Source organism: Podarcis muralis, chromosome 2 (assembly GCF_964188315.1).
Source record: "Podarcis muralis chromosome 2, rPodMur119.hap1.1, whole genome shotgun sequence".
Taxonomy (NCBI): Eukaryota; Metazoa; Chordata; class Lepidosauria; order Squamata; family Lacertidae; genus Podarcis; species Podarcis muralis.
Window position 1 is genome coordinate 24,335,914 of NC_135656.1, and position 25,869 is coordinate 24,361,782.

At 44.0% G+C, this 25,869-nt stretch overlaps 2 protein-coding genes across 12 annotated transcripts in view; one reads left to right on the forward strand and one right to left on the reverse strand.

Moving 5' to 3' along the window:
• The window catches only part of ARSG (arylsulfatase G), a 118,564-nt gene that overhangs the window by 1,945 nt on the left and 90,750 nt on the right, over positions 1–25,869 (forward strand). The window lies entirely within an intron of this gene.
• Positions 3,965–18,222, reverse strand: SLC16A6 (solute carrier family 16 member 6). Its single transcript, XM_028713395.2, has 6 exons — positions 17,713–18,222; positions 14,171–14,412; positions 12,562–12,705; positions 11,644–11,772; positions 9,319–10,146; positions 3,965–7,503 (listed from the first exon to the last, which is right to left on the reverse strand). The coding sequence occupies exons 2-6, from the start codon at positions 14,403–14,405 to the stop codon at positions 7,265–7,267; spliced, it is 1,575 nt and encodes a 524-aa protein (XP_028569228.2). The 5' UTR covers positions 14,406–14,412; positions 17,713–18,222; the 3' UTR covers positions 3,965–7,264.

Genomic DNA, 25,869 nt, shown 5'->3' on the forward strand with positions numbered 1-25,869 from the left:
GTTGTGTGGAAGCCACAATTTAGTGCCACTCGCCTTCCATTCTGCACCATAGCTGTGGCGCACCCTGCAGCGCCCCACGAGGCTACACACCCGGTGCGACCAAACCGGTTGCGTTCCCCTAAATCTGCTCCTAGGAACAGGGCCAGCCCACCCACGATGTGAGGTGAAAGGACCCCTTCGGATGGTGAGATCCACAAGGGCAGCAGACCCAGCCTCCAATGAACGCATCACCTGCTTCTGCAGCTGCGACGCACACCTTGGAAGACAGATCTGCCGCTGCCTCCTCAGCAACCCCCCTCCAAATGCCTCTACGGTGACCTCTTGGAGAACAGGAGATGCTGCTGGTGTCCTCCCACCTGAAACCTCACTCCCTAATATTCAGGTTCTGGCCTAGGATATATATACATATGAACATACTAAAATGGTAAAGAACTATGGTGTAACTGATCTCTGTTTGAGATCAATATTTGATAACTTTTTTTCTACATTGCAACCAGGAAGTGAAAAGTGACAGCTGACAGGGCCAGTTTAATTTGTTTTTACAAAGAAAGCATTCATCTGTATATTTAACTCAGCCCAGGGCTGTTTCGTTTGAGGGACCCGTGAAATTTAGGCTTTTCCTGCCTAATTCCTGGCATGAGCTAGTATGCACTGCTCGTTATGGCCTTCCACAATGTATTGTATTGTCATTATAGCCTACAGTATGGACTAACGTGTTGCTGAATTGGATGAAGTGTTTCCCCCAAAAAACCTAGCTCTGTTTTTATTCAGCTGCAAATGCTTGCCGGGCTTGTTCCCGAAGAAAAGGTGAATTCAAGAGGAAAATGTTAAAACGAGGTATTGCTTGCCACAAAGGAAAAGCAAATGCAACATTGGATTTTATTGAGACCTGCTAATATGGCCAGATCCTGGGAAGGCCCACAAAACTAACAAAAAAAAAGCAGGTTTTAAAGTAATCCAGCAGGGTTTGGGCTTCAATTCTGTCTTGGTGGGCTTGCTTGGCATGGGGGGAGATTCTGTATCTCAGTAGCAGAGCACGTATGTTGCATGTAGATCAGTGGCATCTCTAGTTTAAAAGGACCAGGCAGTAGATGATACAAAAATACCCTTGCCAGAGCCCCTGGCAGTCTGAGCTCAGAGGTGGTTTTAGTTAGGGTAACATGACTGGTACAGCTTGAGTGTCACACTGCAGGGGTGCCACAACAATGCAGTAGAACAGAGCAAGTGGGGGGTACCAAATTTTAGCATCGCCACTGGAATTTGAGAACCGAAAGTTTGCCACTGCTGGGCTAATGGGGTAAATAGCTTGGTCTGCTACAAGGCAGCATGAAATGTAAAGATGTGTTATTGAACCCTCTGATTATGGAGTGTGGCTTTTGGAAGCCAGCCATAGCTCATGGGTCTACCGGTCTTGATCTGCTAGATGTGGGGAGGAGTCTCTGGAGGGACCAGTGAAGTCAGTAAAATCCTCCTTAGTTTGGAGTGAATTGGCAGCTAGTCCCCCAAGGAAAACTCAGAGTAGAAAACTCAAGTTTTACTCAGAGTAGACCTGTTTAAATTAATGGACCAAACTCTGAGTAAAAGTTAAATTCCACCAAGGGGGTGTGTGTAACTTCTTACAGCCTAGAGAATATTCTTTGTATTTGTGGTGCCTTCAACATGTCTTAATATAAGTAAATCTTTTCTAGAACAGCACACTAGAGGGAACTCTCTAGCCTCTTGAAAGCAAAGCCTGCTCTCTCTAGCCTTACACCCTGTGTATTTAATGAGAATTTCTGGAAAGCAAATACGTTTGAAGATCTTTTTGTAATTAAAATGAAATGTGTTCATTTCCCTTTCCTTCCTAAAATTCACACCTGCATACTAAAAACCTGCCACACATTTAAAGTTTTTAAAAAGAATGCTTCAAGTGAAATGAATATTTTGTTATGGCTTTAAAGGAACAACATTTTAAGGAATCAAAAAATTGGACAGGATACATTTTTCTTTTTTTTTTAGAGATGTGAATAAGCATGTTATGTAAATTTGGTCTTGGGATGGGGGCACCACTAGACAGATAAAGCTACCCATCAACCAAGTTTGCACATCTGTTCCCCCTCCCCCGTAATATAATCTGTTCCCCCTCCTCCCTCCTTTTTGAATGAATGAGAATATCCTCCAATCCGTGTGTATGTGAAAGCCCCTCAAAGCCTGGAAAAATGCTCCTCATTTTCAGACCTCCACATCTCCACGATACTGTTGAGCATATGGGGACTGTGAATTGGTTTGCTGTAACTAATAAGAATGCAGACAAATTAATAAGGACTTCTCTGTATTAATAAAGACCATCACACTTGATTATGTAGTGCTTCTAACATAGAAGAAGCCATGGGGCAGTAATCCTCTTCATCATCTCAATTCAGTGAAGCAGGTCCTTTGGAAGGAAGGGAAGGATGGAAATATTACCAATAATGAAGATAGCAATCATTCTTACTATAAAGATAAGAAACTGAGGGTGGCAGCTTGTGACTTGCTGAAGATGAGCTAGTGAGACCATCAAAAGCGGGTTCTTCAATCAAGTGGCTAGCAATTGATGATCAACAAAAGGATGCTTGGAAAACAAATCTTTTCCCCCAAAGGATATTGAGGGTTGGGGGAGAAGCATTTTGTTTAATGTCCAAACATTTGGCAGTCCCATGCATATGCTGTACACCTATTTTACTCCAACCAGAAACTGCTTCTATTTTGTAATGCCGTTACTAATGTTACAGCTTTATAGTATGGGGGAAAGAAGTTTGACGCTTGTACAACCAATCTAGAGTTTCATGTTGTTAACGGGCATGCAGGACTCATGCACAAGTGGATTTCCCCATTCACTTAAACTCTGCCTGTGCAGAGTTGTCCACTTAAGTGAATGCAAGTGTCTTTGTGGGTGGGAGAGGGGTGTGCGTCTGCTAGAAGTTCTGTACGCTGGCGGGGCCATTGAATTCACTTTTGGCCAGAAAAAGTAGCCGAGTTGTTCCCCTGCCTGGAGTGACCCCTCCTGTGAAAGGTGGTTGTGGCGGCTGAGCCTGATGGCTGGCCGATACGTGGCGGAGACCAAGGTGTGGGACGGTGAGAATAGAAGTTGTCTCATTGTGGTAGAAACTTCGGCTTAACTTTGTTAGATGAGGCGGTTTTAGGCAACTTCCCCTGCCAACATACACATGTTGAAAGAATGTATTTGTGGGGGGGTTCTCCAGCTCCACACCCTGCTGAAGTCAAGTCTAGGAACCAGACCCCCACTGCCTACATGTTCAGAGTGTGTCAGAGGCAGTTCTGCATGCGTTACAGTGTACATGGATCCTTTTCCACGTGAGGAAGTATCCTGAACCAATCCATAACCTGCCTCATGTAGAGATGCTCTGCATGCGTATCTATTTCTTCCAGTACAATACTTTTTGACCGGATGATGCATGACAGATGGCCGTCTAACCTCTGCTTAAATACCTCCAAGGAAGAAGAGTCCACCAACTTTCATGGGAGTCTGTTCCGCTGTTGAACAGCTCTTACTGTCAGAAAGTTCTTGCTGGTGTTTAGATGCAATCTCTTGTAACTTGAATCCATTTGTTTGGGTCCCAGCCTCTGGAGGAGAAAGCAAGATTGCTCCATCCTCCATGTGACAGCCCTTGTGATATTTGAAGATGGCTATCATATCTCCTCTCAGTCCCCTCTTATCCAGGCTAAACATACCCAACTTCCTCAGCCATGCCTTGTAAATCTTGATTTCCACCATATATCATCTTGGTCTCCCTCAGTTTAGTTGTGTTCATGGCAGATCAGATTTCCAGCTACCAGACCCCAGGCCATTTGTGATGTGTTTTAGTGTTTGTGAGATTGCCGTAGGTTTTTAATGAATAAAACTTGTTCGGCTGAAAGGCAAGTGGGAAGACTGAAGAGTAAAGAGGAATTATTAAACTGAAACATGAAGGTTGATTTCTTTAAAAAAAAAAAAGTTTATTGCAAAATTCAGTGTTTGGTAGCACTTCCAGAGTTGACTAATTACAGTACAGAACAAACCAGCAATCCATGTTATATCCTGATTTTGGATCTTTTGTGCACACAAATATGCTCTTAGTCATGCTAATATAGTATGTACTTGGAACAATAACTTACGATGTGGTCAGTTGTACACATATTATTTAGTAATAGAAATCCTTGTATAAAGAAGAAGATACAGTAGAACCTTGTTAAACTGCAGGGCAGCTAGATTTCCCCCACAAACACAGAATGTGCTCCTTAACCGTTTTATCTTCAGCAAAGTTGTAACAGCAAAATGTACTGTACTGAGGTCTTTTATTACGGAGATGTCATTAATTTAGCCAATTAATTTAGTATGTTAACTGCTTTTCTAGAGGTACGGTGACAAATAATTCATAAGGTAAGCTTGCCAGATAAATAAATAAATAACACATTTCGCAAACGTAAGTTTCATGTTTGGTTCATTTACTTGCTAGTTCCAGAAAAGTGACCCACCTCCCCATTGGGGATGGTGCATGTCTCCCACTTGCGGCTGCAATTTATCAAGGTTCTGCTGTATATTATAAAGTGCTGAAGTTATTCAAAGCACACTAAACTGCGGTTGTTTTCATGCAGTTTTCAGTTGTTTTCATGCAGTGAGGGAGGAGGGTGGATTGCAAAAGCCACTCCTAAAGATAGAGCACCCTTTCCCATGTTTTTTGGGGGGGGCAGCTTAACACCCTGAATTGTAATGACTCAAGTGGAACACACTTCCAACTAAGTATGCTTAGGTTTCAGACTTGTACCTCTGGTTTCCACAACCTGAGGACTGCTTCTGCGCATGCGGCGAAACCCGATAAAATACTTGTATTTCAATGTTAAGGACACTTAGCTTGCAAGTATGTTCCACTCCAAAAATCAACCAGCATATTTGAAAATGGGTTTGAAACTTAACCACATTGAAATTGCAAGGACCTCAAAAAATGTATTCGGGTGCCAGTGGTTGCTCTCTTTTAAAATTGGATTGTCCCTCATTTCTATGGCTGATGATGCATAAGCATCTTAGCAGAGCAGTCAGCATGCAATGCCACTCCTACTGAAATACTGAGATGCATTTGAATTTGTACTGTGTGTATCCAGGACCAAAAGAAACATTTTCATTTTCTCATTTTGTCCCCCCTGAGTTGTCTCATTGACAAAAAAATTGCGTAAAAGTGGGACAAGCAAGCTTGTGTTACCACTGATAGTTATCTATTGAGTGTAAGTGAATAGCTGACATGTTGCCTTCTTTAATCATTCCCTTTTCTTTACACATAATTGACTGTTAATGGGAAGCAAACCCAACTCTGCGGCCAAGCCAATTGAGCATCCAGGGTGGTGGCATAATTATTTTTAGGACCAGTTATTTGATGCCTGTGGCAGCTGTTCAGTACATTTGTTAAATTTAAAATAAGAATTACACTGCAAATTTCTTTTTGCTTTAGGTACTCTCTAGTGATACATGTGCAGAATTTAGCTGTTGTGAACATTCAAAAACACATGAGACGCCAAGGCCCAGCTCATAACGTTTGGCTCCACATGATCCCTGGTTTGCCTGCTTAGGGGCTCCTAGCCCAGTGTGAGTTGCATGGAGTTGATGATTGCCATGTGTGTGGTCATGACTGCTCAATACAGGGACAGCTTTCAGTCTTGCAAATGGCAGAACTTTGGGCTGTATGGCACACACACACACACAGTCAGTCCTTCCATGAAGCTCAAGGCCCCATACAAGGCAGTGTCTGTAGGCTTGAGCATGTCTTGCACCACCTGAGAATGTGAAACCTATATACTTTGGTGCAAGCCTGGCTCAAGCCTACAGGTGTAGGGAGACTCACTGTGAGAGCTGGAGGCCTGCTTCACAACATACAAAAGGAAAGGAAAGGAAAAACAACCAACATACAGTAAAAAGAAGGTATTGTCTTGAAAATTCTCTCACCAGATTCAGCAAATCGTTTAACCAATGGGTTCAGTTTTACTCAACAGTTGGAACTACGATTCCTGTTCAGGACTGAATTCAAGAACAGCATGTTTGCGTGCCTTGTGTTTTAAAATAGTTTGTCTCGAAAAGAACGGATAACACTGCTATCTACACCTTAAAAAAACCCATATCAATAAAGTTTTACAAAATATCAATGCATTTAAAATACCTGTGAAAAGTGTTAAACCCCTACCCCCCCACACACACTTGCCCATACAGACATTGTCTAATAAGTCTTAAAATAAATAGGTAATTTTATTTTATATTTTAAAAAATGCAATCAAGTTGGTTTAACTACCAAAAGAGAACATGACTTCAGCAGTGCTCGGAGGGAATCCCCACTAAATTTCAATGAGATGGGAAATCTTAATGAGGGACCAGGAAGGGCTGGAGGAGTAGTCTTTTGCCCTGCCAGTTTGGGGGTAGAAGAGGACCATTTTGGGGGTGGGTCTTTTCTTTTTGGGTATGCAAACTCCAGAGGGGTCCAGCTCGAGTCCCTCTCTGCAAATCAGGCCAATTTAGAATCCAGTAGATCCATGTCTGGCCCAGTTCTACCCCAAAGGGACCCTGTCCAAACTATAAGTGAGCACAGGATTCCAGCCCTAAAGTTGCAGTTTGTATGCCCACTTTTAAATATGCCCTACTGAAAGCACTGAAAAGTTCTGAATAAACATACATAGGGTTGGACTGTATCAGCGTTAAATCTGTAAAGATAATGGTCCCATGAAATATCCACAATAACTGGCCATAAAAATAGAATAGTAACCTCCGACTTCCCAACCTACATGAAGTTCAAACAAGTTTTAAAAACAAAACCCTGTCAATTCTCTTCGATATATCATTTAGCTCAACTCCCTTTACCCCCCCCTTTACCCACTCTGAAATTAGTATCTATTCTTTAACCTGATTTTAAAACAACTAAAAAGTTCAAAATAACTTGTTTTGTTACAAGACACATCCTTGCTCTTTGTCTAATGCAATAGTTGGTTTCTTCCCCGTGATTTTGGAATTGGGAATACGATAGCTTGAACCACAACTTCATGCTAGATAGGAGTGCGCTTAATGGAGGTCAATTGGGGAGGGGCATCAGAATTTGAGGTGTTTATACAAAAAAAACTATCTAACAATAAATCTTTCTGAAAGGGTTGATAGCATCTGTTCACATTTATGATTTTGCATTCCCTTTAAAGTGTAGATTTGAGAAGGTGGATCAGGGCTGACGTGCTTTGCCCCCCCAATCTAAACTCTGTGTGTGTGTAAAAAAAATACTCAGGCCACGCTATCACTGCTTCTTGCAGAATCCTCGTTTTTTCCAAGATCAGGCTCTATAAAGTCTTCTGGTACATCCTGCAAAGGCTTTGACACATTCTCTTCTAGTGGGTCCTTCTTCCTTTGACGTACCTTCTTGCAAGGCCTCACCAAAGAAAGGAACACGGCAGCCAGCAGCATCCCAGCCGCACAAGAATAGAATGCAGAGCTATAGTTCTTTGTGGTATCCACTAACATACCTGTAAGGGTGAGGGGGGGGGGGGAATATATATTGCAACATCATGTCAAAAGCTGCATTTTGTACAAGCCTATAAAAATCTCTTTGTACAAGTTCATTTAAACATTTTGCAAAGTAGTCCAGAGCTGTAGCTGCCCAAATGAAGTTTGAGGATTTTATGTGAGAGTAATTTAAAGGGAGATACTAGATATTATTATTTACTATACTAGAGGAAGATACTAGAGGAAAACGCTCAGGGAGAAGTGCCACTTGTGCATAAACAACATCTCCCCCCCCACTTGCACACATCATTAACAACAACAACAACAACAACAACAACAACAACAACAATAATAATAAATTGTACCCCACCCATCTGACTCTAGGCAGCATCCAACATATGCAAAAGCATCTTAAGACTTTACACTTCTCTCATGCCATATCTCTTCATTTGCAGGGTTAGAGTTGCTGGGGGTTGGTTCTGTGGGAGTAATTAATTTCTGCAGCTACAAAAGATGTATACTGCAGCCAGTACCTCCCCCAAATTACTTAGAAGATGGGCTCGCAAAAATTCCTGGAAAGAATGAGCATTTTGACTAAAGTACTTCCCAGTAAGTGTACTCTGGATTTCTGCCCATGATTTCCTATGACCTCATGCTTGTAAACAGTTTTCGGAATGTTGTTGCAGTTCCTGAACTGCAGTTGTCAGGCGAGCCTTTTGCGAGCAAGGTAATTAAAAGTCATTCTTAAAAAGAGAATTACCCCACCAGTGCAAGGCATTCCATGCATGTTGTGGTAGCTATTAACAACCACATAGAATCACGGCTGTCTAGGATAGACAGGTTTTATTAAGCAACTACTAAAGGAAGAGAGACAACCCCCCCCTTAATGTCTACTTGAATAAGTAAAACGACCCCTTCCTGTCTTTGTGTTGTTGATAGCATCTGTGTCTTTCAATCAAATGTGTTAGCTGATGCCCTTCTCATAAGCCTTTTGCATCATTTAGACCTTTCCCCTTCAAGGAGATTGAAGGGCCCCCCTAGACCTATCTCCTCTTTGTTCTTTGCTTACTTGCACTTGAATTGAAAACAAGAATGGCCTTGGGCAGTCACCTTCTCACCTGATTGTCAATTCCCACCATAATTCTTCTGAGGAGTAACACACAATAGAGATTCTGAAGCACATTGTAAATTAAAAGTGCTATACAGTCATACCTCTTGTTACGTTTGCTTCAGGTTACATGTTTTCATGTTGCGTCCCGTGGCGACCCGGAAGTACCAGAAAGGGTTACTTCCGGGTTTTGCCGCAGACGCGCAAAATGACATCCTGCGCATGCACAGAAGCGGTGAATCGCGACGTGCGCAGGTTGTGTTCCTTTCATGTTGCGAACGGGCCTCCGGAACGGATCCCGTTCGCAACCAGAGGTACCACTGTACTAACAACAACAGTGCCAGCAGTCAAGTTGTCTTTTGTCTATCCTTGGAGATGGCTGAAATGTGTTGCAGGGAAGGCTTTTCTTTTCGCTTAGGTGTGAGCTACTTAGTCTCCAGCGAAAGGTAACCTGGATGGCAGTAATCAGGCTAATTTATTTAAGGGTGCTGGTGGTAACTTGGTTTTCTGGAAAATGTGCATGTGCTGTTGTGTAGTGTCTTCTTCCAAGATGCAGCCATTTCCGAATGCTAACCTGCTAGTCACTGTTTTCCATGAATGCTCCCACATCTTTCTATTGATCTCACCCTTAGCTCACTTCTAGTTGTTTGAAAGCATTTGTTCCCTTTCCCAGTTGTTACCTAGCTAGAACAGAAGTTAAGAACAGTTGGGTGCATCTCATTTTTACCTGCAAGGGGTGGTCCAGCCAACCCTGATAAACTTTGAATAAATACGTAAACTCCCGCAGCAGAGGACATCTTCTCTATGCCGACGACGTCATCTTCAGCCAACATAGGGATGTGTGTGCCTGCCACTGTCCCAAGCATGAACCCGAAGTAAATGCTACATATCATTAGTCCCCAAAAATTGTATGCAAAGGGGAAGGCAAAGAGGGCAATATCCAGCAGAATGACACAGATGAGTTCAATGTAAATTTTTCGGATAGGCTTTTTGTTGAGGACCCAGCCAGCGCTGATTCTGCCAAAGACCTCGGCAATTGCCATCGCTGAGAGTATGTAAGCGGAGTGGTCCTTGTTTATTCCAAGGCTCCTGCTAAGTGGAATGATGTATAGGGAAGGAGCAAAGAATCCCAGAGTAGCAAATAAACCAAAAAGTGCATAACAAATAAAGCCATGGTCTTTCATCACAGAGAAGTCTAGGAGTTGAGGTTTTGGTTCCTTGGCAGGGATGCTACTAGCTTCTATGAGCACCTCTGTGATTTCCTTTGGTGGTCCCTCACTTTTCAGTTCTGATTTGGCATCTCCAGGCGTGTTGCGAGGTGAGGTAGTTACTTCTACTCCTGAGTCAATGGAATCTATGGAGGTGCGTGTCTGTTCATTTTCAAGCATGTATTTTGTCTCTCTCTGCTCTTCTGCTGCCGACACTCTCACTTCTTCCTGCACTTTGATAATGATGGGCCGCAGCAAGAATCCACAGGCCACAATTCCAAGCTGCAGTAGGCCAACAAACAGGAGGCTATGCCTCCAGCCAATGTGCTCCTTCAAAGCAGTGATAGCTACAGATAAGAAAAAGTAAAACACGTCTTTCACTGATAGAACAGGAAGCTCTGATTTACAAAGGTAACCCTGAGGCTCAAGTTTTTAGGGTCACGTTATGCCCAAACTTGTTCATGGTGTCTCCTACACACTTGACTCAAATATTTGGGACCAGCTTTGGCAGTATATGAAGCAGGATCTAAGATATAAGAAGATGTTAACAAGGTACAAGGTTTCATGCACCGCCTGCCCTCCATATAACAAGCCATTTCTCACATATGCTATGCAGGAAAGCAGGGATGGTGACAGTACTTATCAGCTCAAACTAGGCACAGACACTGTCTGTTTGTTAGGGGGTAATCTAGTGCAGAGGTCTTACTTTCCCAGGTATGTTAACCTACACCCTCTGGAGAAAGAGATAGGGAAGGTATCTTTCTCAACCGCATCAAGATAGAAGGCAGGCTCTCCCTTATTCTGCAACACAGCTGGAGATGACGCAGTTTAAAAGCAAAAGGGAGTTTTTAAAATGGCAAAAGGACTAGGAGAAAGCACAACTTATCTTAGCACGTTTGAGAAGGCTTGATGTAATCCAGCTTTTTGAGATCTCAGGTTTGGGATTTCTCAAGTGAGGAACCCTCTGGTTTCCATATCAAATGTTTCATATAGGCTCTGCATTATTCCAAGGTAGCTGGGGTTAGCGCTTAGTGCTAATTTTAGCTTGGAAAAAATTATACTGGGAACCCACCAGATTGTATGTCATCGGGTTGCTATGCCCTTTAAAGTTTGTAAAAATAGTGCTAGGCTGAGAGTGGGGGCGTGGGTTTGCCAGTGGTGGTGGGGGGAATAGTCTGAATTCAAATCTAACAACCAGCAGGATAGAACATAATTACAAAGATGGGAACTTTGCATTTTCTCTTCTGCATGCTTTCAAGATATAAAGGTGCTGTGGTTATATTTATCCCCCATTCTCTGTTCCCAGCAATGTATTTTTGCACCTCCACACCTGTGAATTTCCAACTGACTGTTCCTGGGAGTCCACATAAGAGTGGAAAGATGATTTGGCTCTAGCAAAGGACCGTGCATTCTGAAGGCCTGACATATATCTTCTCTTGACTGATTTCCTCCCAAAGATGTAACAGTTCTTTAATGGAGGTACAAGGATATTAATGATCTGTGCTTTGGTGACTTGATATTCTGAGACTGACTGCAGAAGGCATTTTGGCTTAAGATAAGAGTTCTCTGGATTCCTGGTAAGGAGCAAAATGACCCACTGAACCATTATAATCTGAACTTTGGGGAGCCTCCACAACCAGCTCAGAATTTGTGTGCTGGAACTAGCTGAAGGGGTCCAATTTCCTCTACACCACCGTGCCCAATCCCTGGATTAGATGGCCCTTAATCAAACATTTGGTGGGAGTAAGGTCACACCATTAAGCCAACTGAGCTGTTTTAACATGTATTTAAGATTCAAGTTAACATTGTGATCATGGTTAAATCTCAGAAGTGTGTTTCAGTACCTGGTGCAAAAGAGAAGACAGCAAAGCATTCTCCTGTGGAAGCTACCGCTGTGACTAATGAACGCTTCTTGTCGAAGTACTGTGACAGAATGGTGACTGTAGGCAGAAAGGCAAGGCAATATCCTAAGCCTATAAATAAAAGCCAAACAAATGCTATTAGTGCATGACAATAGCAGAATTGCAGACATTGGATGAAACCATTTCATTAGTGTGTAGCTTTTTTAAACCACTCACTCTAGACCAGGGGTCAGCAACCTAAGGCCTATGGGCCACAAGCAGCCCATAGGGGTTGTTTAACCAGCCCACGGGCCACCCTGAACCAAGCTGCCTGGTCAGCGAGTCCCTGCACTGTGCTAAACCGTGCAGGGACTTGCTTCCGCAGCGCCAGAAATCGCGTCTGTGTATGTGCAGACACCAAAAATAATGTCTGCGCAGATGCAGACCCCGGAAATCGCATCTGCGCACACGCAATCTGGCCCATGGAGGTATCTCCGCTGGAGTGAACTGGCCCAGGCGAGGTAAACCTTGCCAACCCCTGCTCTAGACATACCACCCACAATTAGTGATGTTGCTTGCTAAATATTTGCAAAGTTGGCCATTTCTTATTAACAGCAAGCATAATTTTTCAAGCTGTTTGAATGCATCATACCAGGCTTCTGAGTGAGTTTATCTGTTTAGTTCTACCCATCTATGATACTGTTAATAACAACCCAGGGAAGTTTCCATAAAGCCCAATAACTCCACAAACCCAAGACCCACCAATAATTAGTATTTGGCGGTGGTGGTTTTTGCAAGATCTCTTTGCCATTATGAACCTTGAGGACTTCCAGCCCTGAATATTAAAACATTTATCGGGGGGGGGGGGGGAGAGAGAGAGATAACTGGCAGTTTCACTAGACGATGGACCATGTAACTTACCTGAGACTATGCCAATGGAGATGTACATTTCGACAACTGTGCGTGCAAAGGAGCCTGTGACCATCCCAGTACTGATCAGTAAACCTCCAATCACCACCACCAGGCGATGACCAAAACGATTAGTCAGTACTGTAGAAAGAGGAGCTGCAAAAGAGGGAAACGATTTTTTTCCAACATGTACCTCTTTCAAATTACAATAGCGACTCTCATCATATGCAATAATAAGCTTTGCTGGCTTTTTATTATATTACAAGTCACACTGTAGTATTTCCCTTGCATAAACCATGGGTTGGTGTTAATTTAAAAACAAAGGGCCTAGCTGCTATTTCCTTTGGGGGGGGGGAATGCTTTAGTTTTAGGCAGATTCCAGCTTGGCAGAGCCCAATTAACCCCCTGGCACACCTTTATATTAAGTATGAAATAGCTGACACCATGTAGGTCAGTGTTCCAGTGATTCAATTTCAGTTCTATATTTGCTTTTCTTTGCTTTTCCAGAGGACCAGTAGACAAGGGGCTCAAGTGAAATTTGCCTTCTGTCAGTAAACTTGAATTAAACTACCATACAGAGCAGATGCTAACACACATAAATTGAAGGGAGACTGTTTCCCAGAAGGTTAACTAATGTGATTTAATTAACTCGAAAAAACAACTGTTAATGTCAGAAACAAGCCTTCATTGTTCTGGTCCCTTTTTTCAGACTTATCTTCCCCTAACCAAAGAACTGGTTTGATTGAGTTGCCTTCTTGGGATAAACACTAAGGAGCAGTGTCTGCTGGGAGGAGAGTCCTCTGTTCTAGCCACACTGAAACCAGCTTTGTCCTTCACTTTAACTCTCCATGCATTACAATGGTGGAGGTGGAGCAAAAGTATATTGTGCCCAACTCTTAACACTACTTTCTACATCTCTCAGATTGTCTTGCCCTCTTGGTCCCTTCACTCTCTTTAACATTTCTTTCCTTTTCTGCTCTTACAGAAGCACTTCTAAATCTTTGGAAGTGTCTCAACTGACCTTGAAACTTAAGCAAAATTGAGGCGCATGCACAGAAGTGGTGAATCACGACGTGCGCAGGTTGTGTTCCTTTCATGTTGCGAACGGGCCTCCGGAACGGATCCCGTTCGCAACCAGAAGTACCACTGTACTAACAACAACAGTGCCAGCAGTCAAGTTGTCTGAGAAACGGAGGCTTTTAAAAGTACTCTCAATCTGTGTATGTAAACAGGGTGTCCAGTGAACCTCTGTGTGCATTTTGCTTGTTTGCCAACAATTAACATAGTACGTGGATACCATACATACAGTTTCTTGGTACTTATGTAGGACTGCGATATATGTGCAAAATTACAGCCGTACAACCACACGATCCTAAGAGCCCAGACTTCTACAGAGTGAAAAGGGATAGCTCAGTCGGTAGAGCATGAGATTCTTAATCTCGGGGTTGTGAGCCCCAGGTTGGGTGAAAGATTCCTGCATTGCAGGGGGTTGGACTAGATGACCCTCATGGTCCCTTCTAGCTCTACAATTCTGTGCTTCTATGAAATAATGGGTAGGCATGCTTCTCTTTGCATAGGGACCAGGCTCTCAGTGTAAACACAAGATGTGCTGCCCGCTCACCTGTAAATGTTAGTACAAAAACGCATATTGAGATAATCCATGATATCCTGCTGTTGGTTTCATCAAAACTTTCCATTAGGTCTATAAAGAAGACTCCAAAAGACTTGATAATGCCGTATGTCAGGGCTTCCACAAAGAAGAAAGCAAAAGCCACAATCCAGCCCCATCCTCCATCAGGCACTTTAGTATAAACATTGGGAGCAAGGCATGACATTCTTGTTGCTTTGACAGTCATTTTTAACCTGGAATGACAGGGAGAGACAGAAACAGAGCAAGATCAGCACATTTTCTAAGAACATCTCATATGTCTGCTTGGAAGTAGGCTTACTCAATTCAGTGGGGCTTACTTCCTCCTAAGCATGCTTGGGATCACAGACCTTGTTACAAAAGGTAACTTGTCTTTTCCATCACACAGAGATTTTCTGCTGCTTTGGGACCGTATCCTAATGGAAACATTTCCCTTTTAGGATAAGATCGAACTAGTTGAATCAAGAATCAGAAAAATATGTTTCATCGTAAGGACCAGCTGGTTCCATTTAAGAACAAGCAATTAAGAAGCAGTCATCTGACTTAAATACAGTGGAAAGGAGGTAATTTAGTGAAAAACCCATGACAGACCCAAAGGCCCTGTGAAATTTCACAAATGCTGTGAAAGTGTTCTCCCAAACTTGCAGTTTTGCATTGCATAAGCAGACAGATGGCAACCCCTAGAAGGGACTCTGCATTCCATCCTTCCTTCCAGCCTTCAAGTTCTGTCGCAGCCCAAGCCTATCTATGATTCTAGTCAGCAGTTGCACACGCTTAGGTTTCTGGATGATGTTGATAAAGGACCTACATTGAGCTGCTTGGTGTTGACTCCAAGACAACAAAATCAAGCCAACTTGTTTCTTGTGCTGCTGCTTTATATAACTCAGGTTTATTTGGATCCAGCTAGGGACTTCCTCATTGCCATCTAGGTTTTCTACATATTGCTAAAACTTTTGAGGTAACTTTATTTTTTAAAAAACAAAAATGCCACTATGCCACTATTCTGCATCACATGCACCCACAAGCTAGGGAATTCAGACACACTTGGCAAATCTCCTTCGTTCGTGTTAGAAACTCAGATATATGAGTAAATCTCCAAAGGGCACCTTAAACCTAGGTTGCGGTTGCCACAACAGAATGTCTAGGCGCCATTTTCCTCCAATGCGATTCTTTATTATTAATAATTTCATTTCTATATGACTTTATATTTTAAAGAAATAATCTCAAAGCAGTTAAGAGAAGAATCTTAAGTAGCACTTTGCTTTCCCCCATATTTATTTACCTTCTTAATTTATATAGCTGCCCCATAGCAGAAGTACTCTAGGAAGCCAGTGTGCTATAGTGGTTACAGAGTCCGGCTAGGACCTGGGAGATCAGTTTTCAAATCCCCACTCAGTCATGAAGCTCAGTGGGTGATTCTGGGCCAGTTTTGTGGACAAATGTAACCCATTATGTGATCATCTCACTCCCAGGATACCATGCAACCAAAATATATTTTCAGAATGATCTGCAGAGACACTCGCCATAGAACAAACAACCCTACAATTAACTTTCTGCATCTGGCCAGGTAGTCATAATTGAAAGGGGGGGGGGACTGATTCACTGATTTGGGATTCTTCAGTAATTTACCTTTCCTCTGAATGTCCTTAAGCTGTAGTTTCCTAGAGGCAAGGACTGGTTTGTGTTATGAAATATTGGGGAGGAGGGTGGAAGATGTCATTCAGCAAACCTTCATCTTGCCTCACCTCAACAGCTAGCATTTTTGTTCTTATCAGTTTTACTCATTTTAATTACTTAGAAAAGTCTGTACATGAGTTTTGAAAACAATATCCAAATGCTCCCATTGTGTGGCAAGTTCTGCTACACAATTATAACTGTTTCAAGTTTAACTGCATATAGTATGTAATTGTTTATATATAATATATATTTTATCTTCTAGTTCGTCTAATTGTAATGTATGCAGAGTACGGTGTGTCTAAACCATTGAGAGTATCTTCAGTGGGTTTAGTTAGACATACCTTCATTTGCCTAGGATTGGGCTCTGTTGATTCTTTTAGTGGTAGTACTGAAATATCTAGTGGGTTATTTTCAGAATTGCTTATGGAGAGAATTTTAAATGCATTAAAACATGGTCAGCAACTATCTGAAAGGTTATTTTCTAGTAACTTAAGAATGAATAATATTAGCCTTTAAATGAATCCCACTGACATTGTACTTCTTTCACCTGGAGACTATAACTGGGCTGTAGATTGGAGGCAGTTTTTGAACTTGAGTTTGCAAGAACCAAATGAAAGGAAGATTATCTTTTATCCATTCATCAAATCTAAATATATTTCAATGCCACCCTGTAGTACATCATTAGATGCAAGCCAATAAAGGTATAGAATGCTTAGTAATATGCAAAGAATTAACTAGCTAGGAACAGCAGTTGCTATCTCTAGTAGTGCCTGCAGTGCGCAGGTGCTTATGAAATCACAGGACAGGACAGTCTATGCCCCAATGATCTCGTGCTTGAAGGAATCTGAAGCCTATTTTTTCAACCACTCTGTGTAAAATAAGAGCAAGAACTCTTTTCAAATTGCAGTCTTGATGCAAACTGGCTAAAAATATCAGTCCGATATGTTAGCATTGCAACAAATCCTCTGAAATACTGACTTGCAGATGAATTTTTCATCATGTGGGGCAGAAGGAAAAATACATTCATGGACTGCATTTTCGCTGTGACTGTGTAACGTGCTTGGCTATACAGAAGTTAAAGGCAATACACTCCGGTGCATCTGCAAGGCAGGTCTGGTTTTGAGAAAATACACTCTCTCATCTCTGCTGTGCAGGACACGCTTAGATACCAGTTTGATCCGCTTCTGATGAGTACCATGCTGTGAGTCCCATTGAGGGCATTCCAGCCTCCTGCTGCTGCTCAAGCAAAGACCCGACTACAGCCTGGGTAACAGAACTTAAGCAGCGCGCCAGGCTGAATAAGGATAGGATGATGCCTGCAGAATTTGCAGTCAGAGAGAGAAGCGAGGGAGACACTTTTGGCGCCCACGTTGCGCCATGCGGTTATCCTTAATCCGGTTCAAAGCGCCTTGATACCTTGTTGGAATGCAGAGATGTCCAGGTCTATAGCATTGCATAAACAACCCCAAGCTAAGTTTATTAAAAGAGGGGTGCCCAATGACAAGAGACAATACTATTGTGTGCAAAGAGGTTCCTGTGGGAGAGGGGGAAATGCTTTCCTCTGAAGGGAGAAAAAAACCCCAGCCCCCTCCAACCTGAAGGAATATGGATGAGAAAAGAGCCCATCTACTTTCCTTTTGATGCAGGAAGGCTAAGCCCTCCATATGTCTGCATCACTTTGCACATCACAATTTAGCCGGCTCCTTCAGAATGGCCCACATAGTTCCCCCCCCCCTTAAAAAAAAAAAGAGTATGTGGCAGCAAATAACGTTTTTTTAAAAAAATAGCTACAGCAGCAAGACAACCAAACTTCAGTGTCCAGAAGAAAAGCCACTTACCGAGTCGGTAGATGCTGCAGCTGCAACTTGGGCAGAGGAAACGGAGGAAGGAAAAAAAAAGATTCCTCCCCGAGCTGCAGAGAAGTGCAGCTTTGGCCTATGACCCGGTCAGTAACATGCTGAGGTGGCCTGGGAACACGCCTCAGTTTCGAGACCCCTTTTGGAGAGGGTGGAGCCTGTGCCTCAGACAAGACCCTCTTCGCTTCGGCGGGGAAGAGAGGAGCAGGTCGCTGCTCCCCCAGCCCCCGTTACCCGAGGCAAGGCTCTCTCCGCCGGTGCCAAGGCTGCCCCATGCCCAGCGGGGTGCACCGTCAGCGCCTAGCTTTTCGAGAAGGGGGGTCCCTGTGGGGCGCCGCTCCTCTCCTGCCTGCCAGCTATCCAGGCGGGCTCCCTCTTCGCACCCCCCACCTGACTCTCCTCCGCCCGGTCCCTCTCGCAACTGCGGCAGTGCTGCCGCTGTGCTCGAGCTCAAGCTTTTTATACCGGCTCGAGCCGGTCTCCGCCGGCGGACCCGGCGCGCGCGGCAGCAGCAGCAGCAGCAGCTCAGCAGCGCCATGTGCGCGCCGGGCCCGGCTTTGCAATTGCAGCGGAGGAGGGGCGGGCTGCTGCTCCCGCGTGCTCCGAGGGGAAGGCGGGGCGGCGCAGAGGCAGGGGCGCGCGCCGGGCGGCGGCATGGGGGTGAGGGCGAGAGGCGCTTCAGGTAGCGCGCGGGCCTCTGCCACGTCCGCTTTTATGTCGCGCCGCTTTCCCTCAGACCCGGCGGAATAATCTTATTTTTAATTTGCGCCGCGGGCGTTTGAGGCTCCTCGTCCCAGTAGCCCCTCTCCACGAGGCAGTGCCGCTGCCTGAATGAAGGCTTTCCCTGCCACTGCCTCTATTCCCTCTTCCCCCCCAAAAGCGGAGACATCATAGTCGGCCGCCTCTTCAGCCGAGTATCCTGGAGAAGGTTGGGGGCAACGGCTGGAGAGCTCGCCTAGCCAGAGTCCCTCACTAGAGCCACCTCTATGTCCTTTCTCGAAGTTCGTGAGACTGGGCATCCCTGCCACCCTCTGGGGAATGGACTTCATCATGTGTCGCCTCCTCATTCGCCCCCTTTGCTGTGCCCTGTAAAGGATGCTTTCCTGTTAACGTCCCCCCTTTTTAGGGGGGGATTCCGCTCCCTAACTTCGCCCTGCTGGGTCTCTGGAGTGAGGTGTCCAGTTCGAGTATTGCAGGGATCGGTGTGCTTGAGGCAGGAAGGAGAGCCACTCCTTCAGCCAAGAGGAGCGCGCCCGGTTGGCCAAGTCTGCGCTGTAAGGTCCCTTAAGGTGAACTGCGCCGCAGGCACGCAAGGCGAGCAGCTTTCTGCTCGCTGCAAGCCGCCTGGAATCGTCTTCTTCCCCGTTATCTGCACGGATTTCTTGCTCTCTCTCCCCCCCTCCCCCACCGCGTGTTCTGCATTTCCCGAAGAATGTGCGCGCGTGTACATCTTGTATCTGGAGGGTCGGGACTTGGGAGCCGCTCCGCGCGCTCCTTATTGGCACTAGGGAGAGCAAGGATGGGGTTCATGTGCATCCCTATGCATCCCTATTGAGAGCAAGCCCTGGATGAGAGTTAGATCCGCCAAACATCCTCGACGGATGCTGCCCGTGCCGGAGCCCCGACGTGAGCGCTTCCCTAAGGAATTAATGCGGAGTCGCTCGCTGCTTAAGTGACAACAAAACGCAGTTCTGATCCCCCGCAGTTTCAAATCTATGGGGAGAATTTCATAATGGGCTTTTTTGCAGCTCCGCAAGACGTTTCCGACTCCAGTGCCGAGCAAGTCCTGTATAAAGGAATTGCAAACCCACAGCTTCCTTGGGGTGGGGCTTCAAAGGAAACCAATTGCTAGATTGCTACCCTAAGGGGCTACAGGACTTATGTAGTGCATAATGAACTTTTTGTGTGTGCGCGCGCGCCCCCCTTTCTCCCAGCAATTTTTTTTTTTTAAATCTGCCCCCATCAATGACAATTGTATTACGCGCGGGACCCGGCGAGCGCCTCCTAGCGGCTGCATTGCCCGGCGGCGCTCTGTCGGGCACGAGCGCGGGCGCCCTGCTTGGCGGCGGCGGCGGCGCGAGCGCGTTCCACTTCCCCAGGTTCGAGCTCGTGCCGCTGCAGCTGCTGCTGCTCGAGCCGATCCGGGCAGAACAGGTTTCTGCCAGTTTGGGTGTGTGTCTGGCTGTTGCTGTGTGTGCACACACTAGAGACTCGTAATCTCCCGGAAGCTGAGCTCTCCTTGTTGCATTGGGGGAATGCTGGTGACTCAGTTGGGCTGGCTGGCGGTGCTTTGCAAAGCGCTCTGGGCAAAGCCGGGGGGGGGGGGCATCCTTTGCGTGTGCGCGCCTACCCCCTTGGAGTCAGCAGTTTTGCAGTCTTCACTTTGAACCTTCGGTTCTGCCAGCAAAGTCTTTTGAATGTAGGAATGTTTTTGTTTTGTTTTTAATTCATTTTCTTTTATAGCTTTGGAACAAATAAAGTTTTAGCAGGATTTTCAGAAATATTTGCCATCTCTGCTCATGAATGACCCCTGTGAGGTTTTTGTGGGTTTTTTAAAAAATGAAGTTAAATTCCTAATACCAGCTCCTAACTTACTTGTCTTTACTGTGGAAAGGGTTAAGATGTAAGTCAAAACTAGACTAATGGCCCAGATTAATCACAGTATTGATTTTTCTTATTTTTGTAATGGATGTAGAACTGCAGCAGGAGAGGGTTAACTTTTCTTTAGTGTTATGTTAAATCCAGTTGAAAACTAGCCCCTTTTTAAAAAGCAGTGTGCAGGTAAATCTGCCTTTGTTTAAAATAATTTCAGGGGTTTCTTTAGAGCAAGAAACATTCAAATGATTAGTGTGGTTTTTTTCAATGGCCATAGATCTCAGCTCTATTTTTAAAAAGTGACATTTTTTCCGTGGATTTTAAAAAGGTGATTGCTGGAGTGATTTTTGTTAAGGTTTTCCCCCCACCCCACCCCCCATAATTTGGTTTATACTGAATTATTTTTTTTACACCAGTATGTAAAATTCCATGCAGAAAACAAAGCAATATTCATAATGACGTTCTGTTAGCTGCACATTAAAAAACAAAGGTAGCATAGTTCTATGAAATGAGCTCTGATATGTTTGTTCAAGGGGCCTTTGGAAGCAAATCCTTCTTATATCAAAGGGGCTTACTTGCAGTGAAACACATAAGGCTAAAGGTCTGTGAAATATTCAATTGAAATCAAGTTATTGGGATGTTAAACAGCAAACCAGTATTTTCATTGCAATTTCTGTAGCAAAACAAGGCTGCAGTTATATTTCCACAGACTGGAGTAACTCAGTGGGGCTTGCAATAGGATGTGAGTAGGGGTCGCAGGTGGTGCTGTGGGTAAAAGCCTCAGCGCCTAGGGCTTGTCGATTGAAAGGTCGGTGGTTCAAATCCCCGCGGCGGGGTGCGCTCCCGTTGCTCAGTCCCAGCGCCTGCCAACCTAGCAGTTCGAAAGCACCCCCAGGTGCAAGTAGATAAATAGGGACCGCTTACTAGCGGGAAGGTAAACGGCGTTTCCGTGTGTTGCGCTGGCTGGCCAGATGCAGCTTGTCACGCTGGCCACGTGACCCGGAAGTGTCTCCGGACAGCGCTGGCCCCCGGCCTCTTGAGTGAGATGGGCGCACAACCCCAGAGTCTGTCAAGACTGGCCCGTACGGGCAGGGGTACCTTTACCTTTTAGGGGTCGCAGCTCTGGAGGATTAGCTTGTTTTCAGTGTTAAAACTGTATTTCCAATTGTTACAAATGCCTTTTAACTATTAAGTAATTGAAAGGAACTAATAACCATTCTGGACCATCCTTAGCTTATAAAAGCAAGGTGGTCAACCAGAATATCTATGCTCTGTTCTCGCACAGCTGAAAACCTTACCAATACCAAAACAAAACAAACTTAACAATAAATAGGCATTGCCCTTCCAGAGTTGCTTATAAATAATGCTAAAAGAATACAACTATCACTATAATATACAGTTAAAACACAGCAGGGCAGCAGCAGTTACCATAAAAACAAAGTGATTAAAAGTTATAAAATGCCCACAATCTTGGCTTCAGGCAAGCCTCCATGGGTGTGGGAGGTGTTTTTTGCTGTTGTTTTTAGTGGGTGTGCCACAATTACTAAAAAGGCTTTGTTTGGTCACTGCTTGCCTGTCTACTACTCAGATGTAGAGGACAATATGGAGAAGGGACCTCTGAAGACGATAAACTTAGACCTTGAGTCAACTAAATCGTTGCACTAGCGGGAGGCAACACAAGTCCCACTAGTGCACAATTAATCAGTTAAATTGCACTCCTAATTAAAAATCCTAGCGGGGGCAAAATGTTTTGACCTGGCTCCTAAGAGATGCTGATATTGGTGCTTTCCTACCTTGCCTGCAGCCTCACTGAGAAATAGTGTTGTGAGTAATCTGCGTCTGCAAGATGCCAGCTTTTGAAAGGCTATGACCTGTCACAATGGAGACTCTGGCTGTACAGAAAATTGATTTCATTTCCTCAACTCCTGGCTCTCTCAGGGCTACATAAAAACAAAAAAAATCAAAGGCTGATTTCTGATGTTTATTCAGCCTCTGGAAGAGAACACCTTTTGGCCTGATAAGTTATTTACATTTCAAACAAAAAGGATGATGCTGTATATGTTTTTTTGTTCCTGCGTTCACTGAATTTCTTAACGTCCTTCTCTGAAGCATGTGCAGCTGGGCTGCTTGAAGAGCAAGCTCTGGTCAGGCTTGTTTTTATTTTACCAGTTTCTGCTCTCCCCTTACACAAACACACGCAAATGTACATGCTCATATGCATGAACATAATCCCATTGCCATTTAAAGCACTGGATTCTTGAGCCCTGTAGTTTTTATCATTGCTGCTTTTTTGTATTTGAACTCTTGACTTTGTGCCCTCCTGTAGTAAGGGATAATAACTTCATTCATCCTTGAATGGTAAAATTAAACCCTATTGGTGGAAACTTGACACACTGCCATGCTGATCAAACACATTGCAAAGCAAATTTTTGCTTTGCTTAATCAAGGGAGAACTTTAAAAAATTTTTTTTGTAAGGACGCCTTTGACGAGGAAACTTCTGCAGCCCAGAAAATTTCATTCTCACCAAGTTTGCTAAGAGCAGAATAAATTGTGCAAATATCACACAAGCAATACTGTGGACTAGATGATCCTCTTGGTCTCTTCTAACTCTACTAGTCTATGATTCTGCTATGTTACTTGAAGAACTGCCTGCATCCTTACTCATCTGTCTGTACTTTAAGATCTGTCCCTGAAGCCCTACTGAGGTGTAGGAATTATGATTTCACAGGACATGAGATAAGCCTACTACTAATTTCACCTTTCAAGAAACTCCATTTGACTTTGGTTGGTAGCCTGACCCAAGGGTCTGAGGTTCCCCACCCCAGCTATAGAGAACTTTAAGAGTTACATGGGCATCAGGGAGTACCCCAAAATGGCCCAAGTAATCCCTTCTCGTAGCAATGTAGGTGAGACTTCCTGGTTCATTTTGAAGCTATATTTTGGTCTTACTTCATTTGTCTTTGGCCTCTACCTCTCAAATATTGGCACAGCAGTCTGTTGGGAAGGATAGCACTTCACTACTTATTTCAACTCTCAACAGGAAGGCTGATGTAGGGAGCTTGGAGTGTTCCTCAGTCCTCAATCCCTTCCAACTCGGCTAAGTTCTGTTATTTGATCCAGCTGCTCACAGGGGTTCCCAGCACCAAAGTTGAGAGAGGAGCGGGGAGGTAGAATGCAGCCATCCCTCTCTTACTTGCTCAGTTATCTCAGAATCTTGACCCACCAAACGTTATCACAATCCCAACTCCCATCAGCCCCCAGCCAACATGGCCAGCGGTCAGAGTTGAAGTTGAACCATATCTGGAGGGCTTTAAAGGTCAGTACCAACACTTTGAAATGTGCTTGGAAACGTACTGGGAACCAGTGGAGATCCTTTAGGACTGGTGTTATATGGTCTTGGAGGCCACTCCCAGTCACCAGTCTAGCTGCCGCATTCTGGATTAGTTGTCGTTTCTGAGTCACCTTCAAAGATAGGCCCAAGTATAGCGCATTGCAGTAATCCAAGCGGGAGATAACTAGAACATGCACCACTCTGGCGAGACCAAAAGTTCATTGTTTGCCGCTGAAATGTCCCCAAAGAGGAACTGGAACAGCAGTTGAATTCTCCCAGTGCTATAACTCCCTTTTGTAGATACGAATCCTAAAATTGCCACCTTATCTCCATATATATTTATCTGCACACAGAAAGGTACCTGCTGTTGTTCTTCTAATGGAAGCTGAGTTTCTTGGGTCTCTTGTTTTAAAACAGATCCAACCAGAATCCAAGGAGCATCATGTAGAACTTCACTCTGGGAGACACGTCCTCCTTGAAATACTCTGTACAAACCAGATTTCTCCCTTGGCTTTTAAATGAAAAGCAAAATGATAGTAGGCTTACCCCGTTGCCAGTGTTGTAGAAACCGCTGTCCTCAGGGCTGGAGGACCAGCTAAATGCCTCTACAGAGACAATGACAGTGGGTGGCTCTTCGGCTCTACAGTTTCAAGGAGGGTGATGAGGGGAGAACAAGGAAGATGCCTCTATAACCAACTCTTTTAAAGCAATTAAGCTTGGATATTTATAAGGGCTTAAACTCCTCCCCCAGAGGAATAACTTTGGAGAAGTTGCTCATCCCCCCTGCTAAGGTGCTGTCTTATATTTTTCCAGCATAAGCTAATAACTAACTTTACCAAGCTGCAGTATATAACTTTAGATTTCACCAGCCACTGAGGCTAAGTAGGGAAACGCTCTGGTTTCCAAAAAGATCCGGGCTGCTTCCTTCAAGTTGTATAGTTCAGGGCAGGGTGAGAAACGGGGGGCAGAGTGCAGCAGAAAATTTCGGTTTTCCTTGGGCGGCAAATCTTTCTCAACCTTGATCCCATGGAATAAAAATGTAATTTAAAATACAATAATTCTACGAGATGAAAAGTACTGCTTAAGCATAGCATGCCTTCTTTCTGATGATACACAGGGGGCAAATAATTAGGAAGTAATTGTAAAACAAGAGAAGCTGTTAGGGTTTTAGAAACAGGCACATTTCTTTTGCTGTTCTTGTAATCAGGCCTTTAACTATTTATATTTTTATTTATTTATATTTATATTTATATTTGAATGTATTTTTTTTTAAAAAAATTGTAGTCTTATCCATATAATGATAAATTTTCACTTGGCTATTATCTTTATATCTGCTTCCAGAAAAGGAGGATCCAGACAGAGTCCTGCCTTACAGCCCAGGCAGAGTTTTTTTGGGGGGGGGGATTTGGGTTTGGGGGCTCTTGGGCAAAAAAGTCATTTGGGGTCCCTTAAATGTATGGAAGCACATATACAGTAATTTCACTTAATTCTGTACGTAAAGCTGCAATGAATGTGTGAATAAATGTATCATTGCGGTCAGTGTTTATTACAACTGGAGCGGAGAATATTACTTAATACACATTATCAACACCACACTGTAAATACATGAATACAGATCACAGCAGAAGGGGGAAAAGGCATTGTCTTCATATGTGATGCTGTTATGGAAACAGAAACAGAAAAGAAGAAACCCTTCTTAAAAAGCATATTGTATGACATATGGTAAATTGGTGACAGTCAGTTTACTGATAAATAACAGTATAGACAAGAGTCCATCCTATTCAATGAAATGAACTTCCTTCTTGGAAGTAAAGTCCTCAGCCAAGGCCCTATAATCCAGACTTCTCCCAATTTTATGTTCAATTGACGTCGGTGCTAGCGCTGTCTTTGATATTTACAAGAGCATCAAAGATTTTAAATATCGTATTCTTTCCGTATACAAGACAATGAATTCCCCCCAATTTTTAAGGCAAAGATTGGAGGTTGTCTTATACAGTGGTACCTTGCAAGACGAATGCCTTGCAAGATGGAAAACTCACAAGACGAAAGGGTTTTTGGTTTTTTGAGTTGCTTCGCAAGACGATTTCCCCTATGAGCTTGCTTCGCAAGACGGAAACGTCTTGCAAGTTTGTCTCCTTTTTCTTAAAACCGTTAATACAGTTGCGACTTGACTTCGAGGAGCAGCTCATAGCACGCGGTGTGGTAGCCTTTT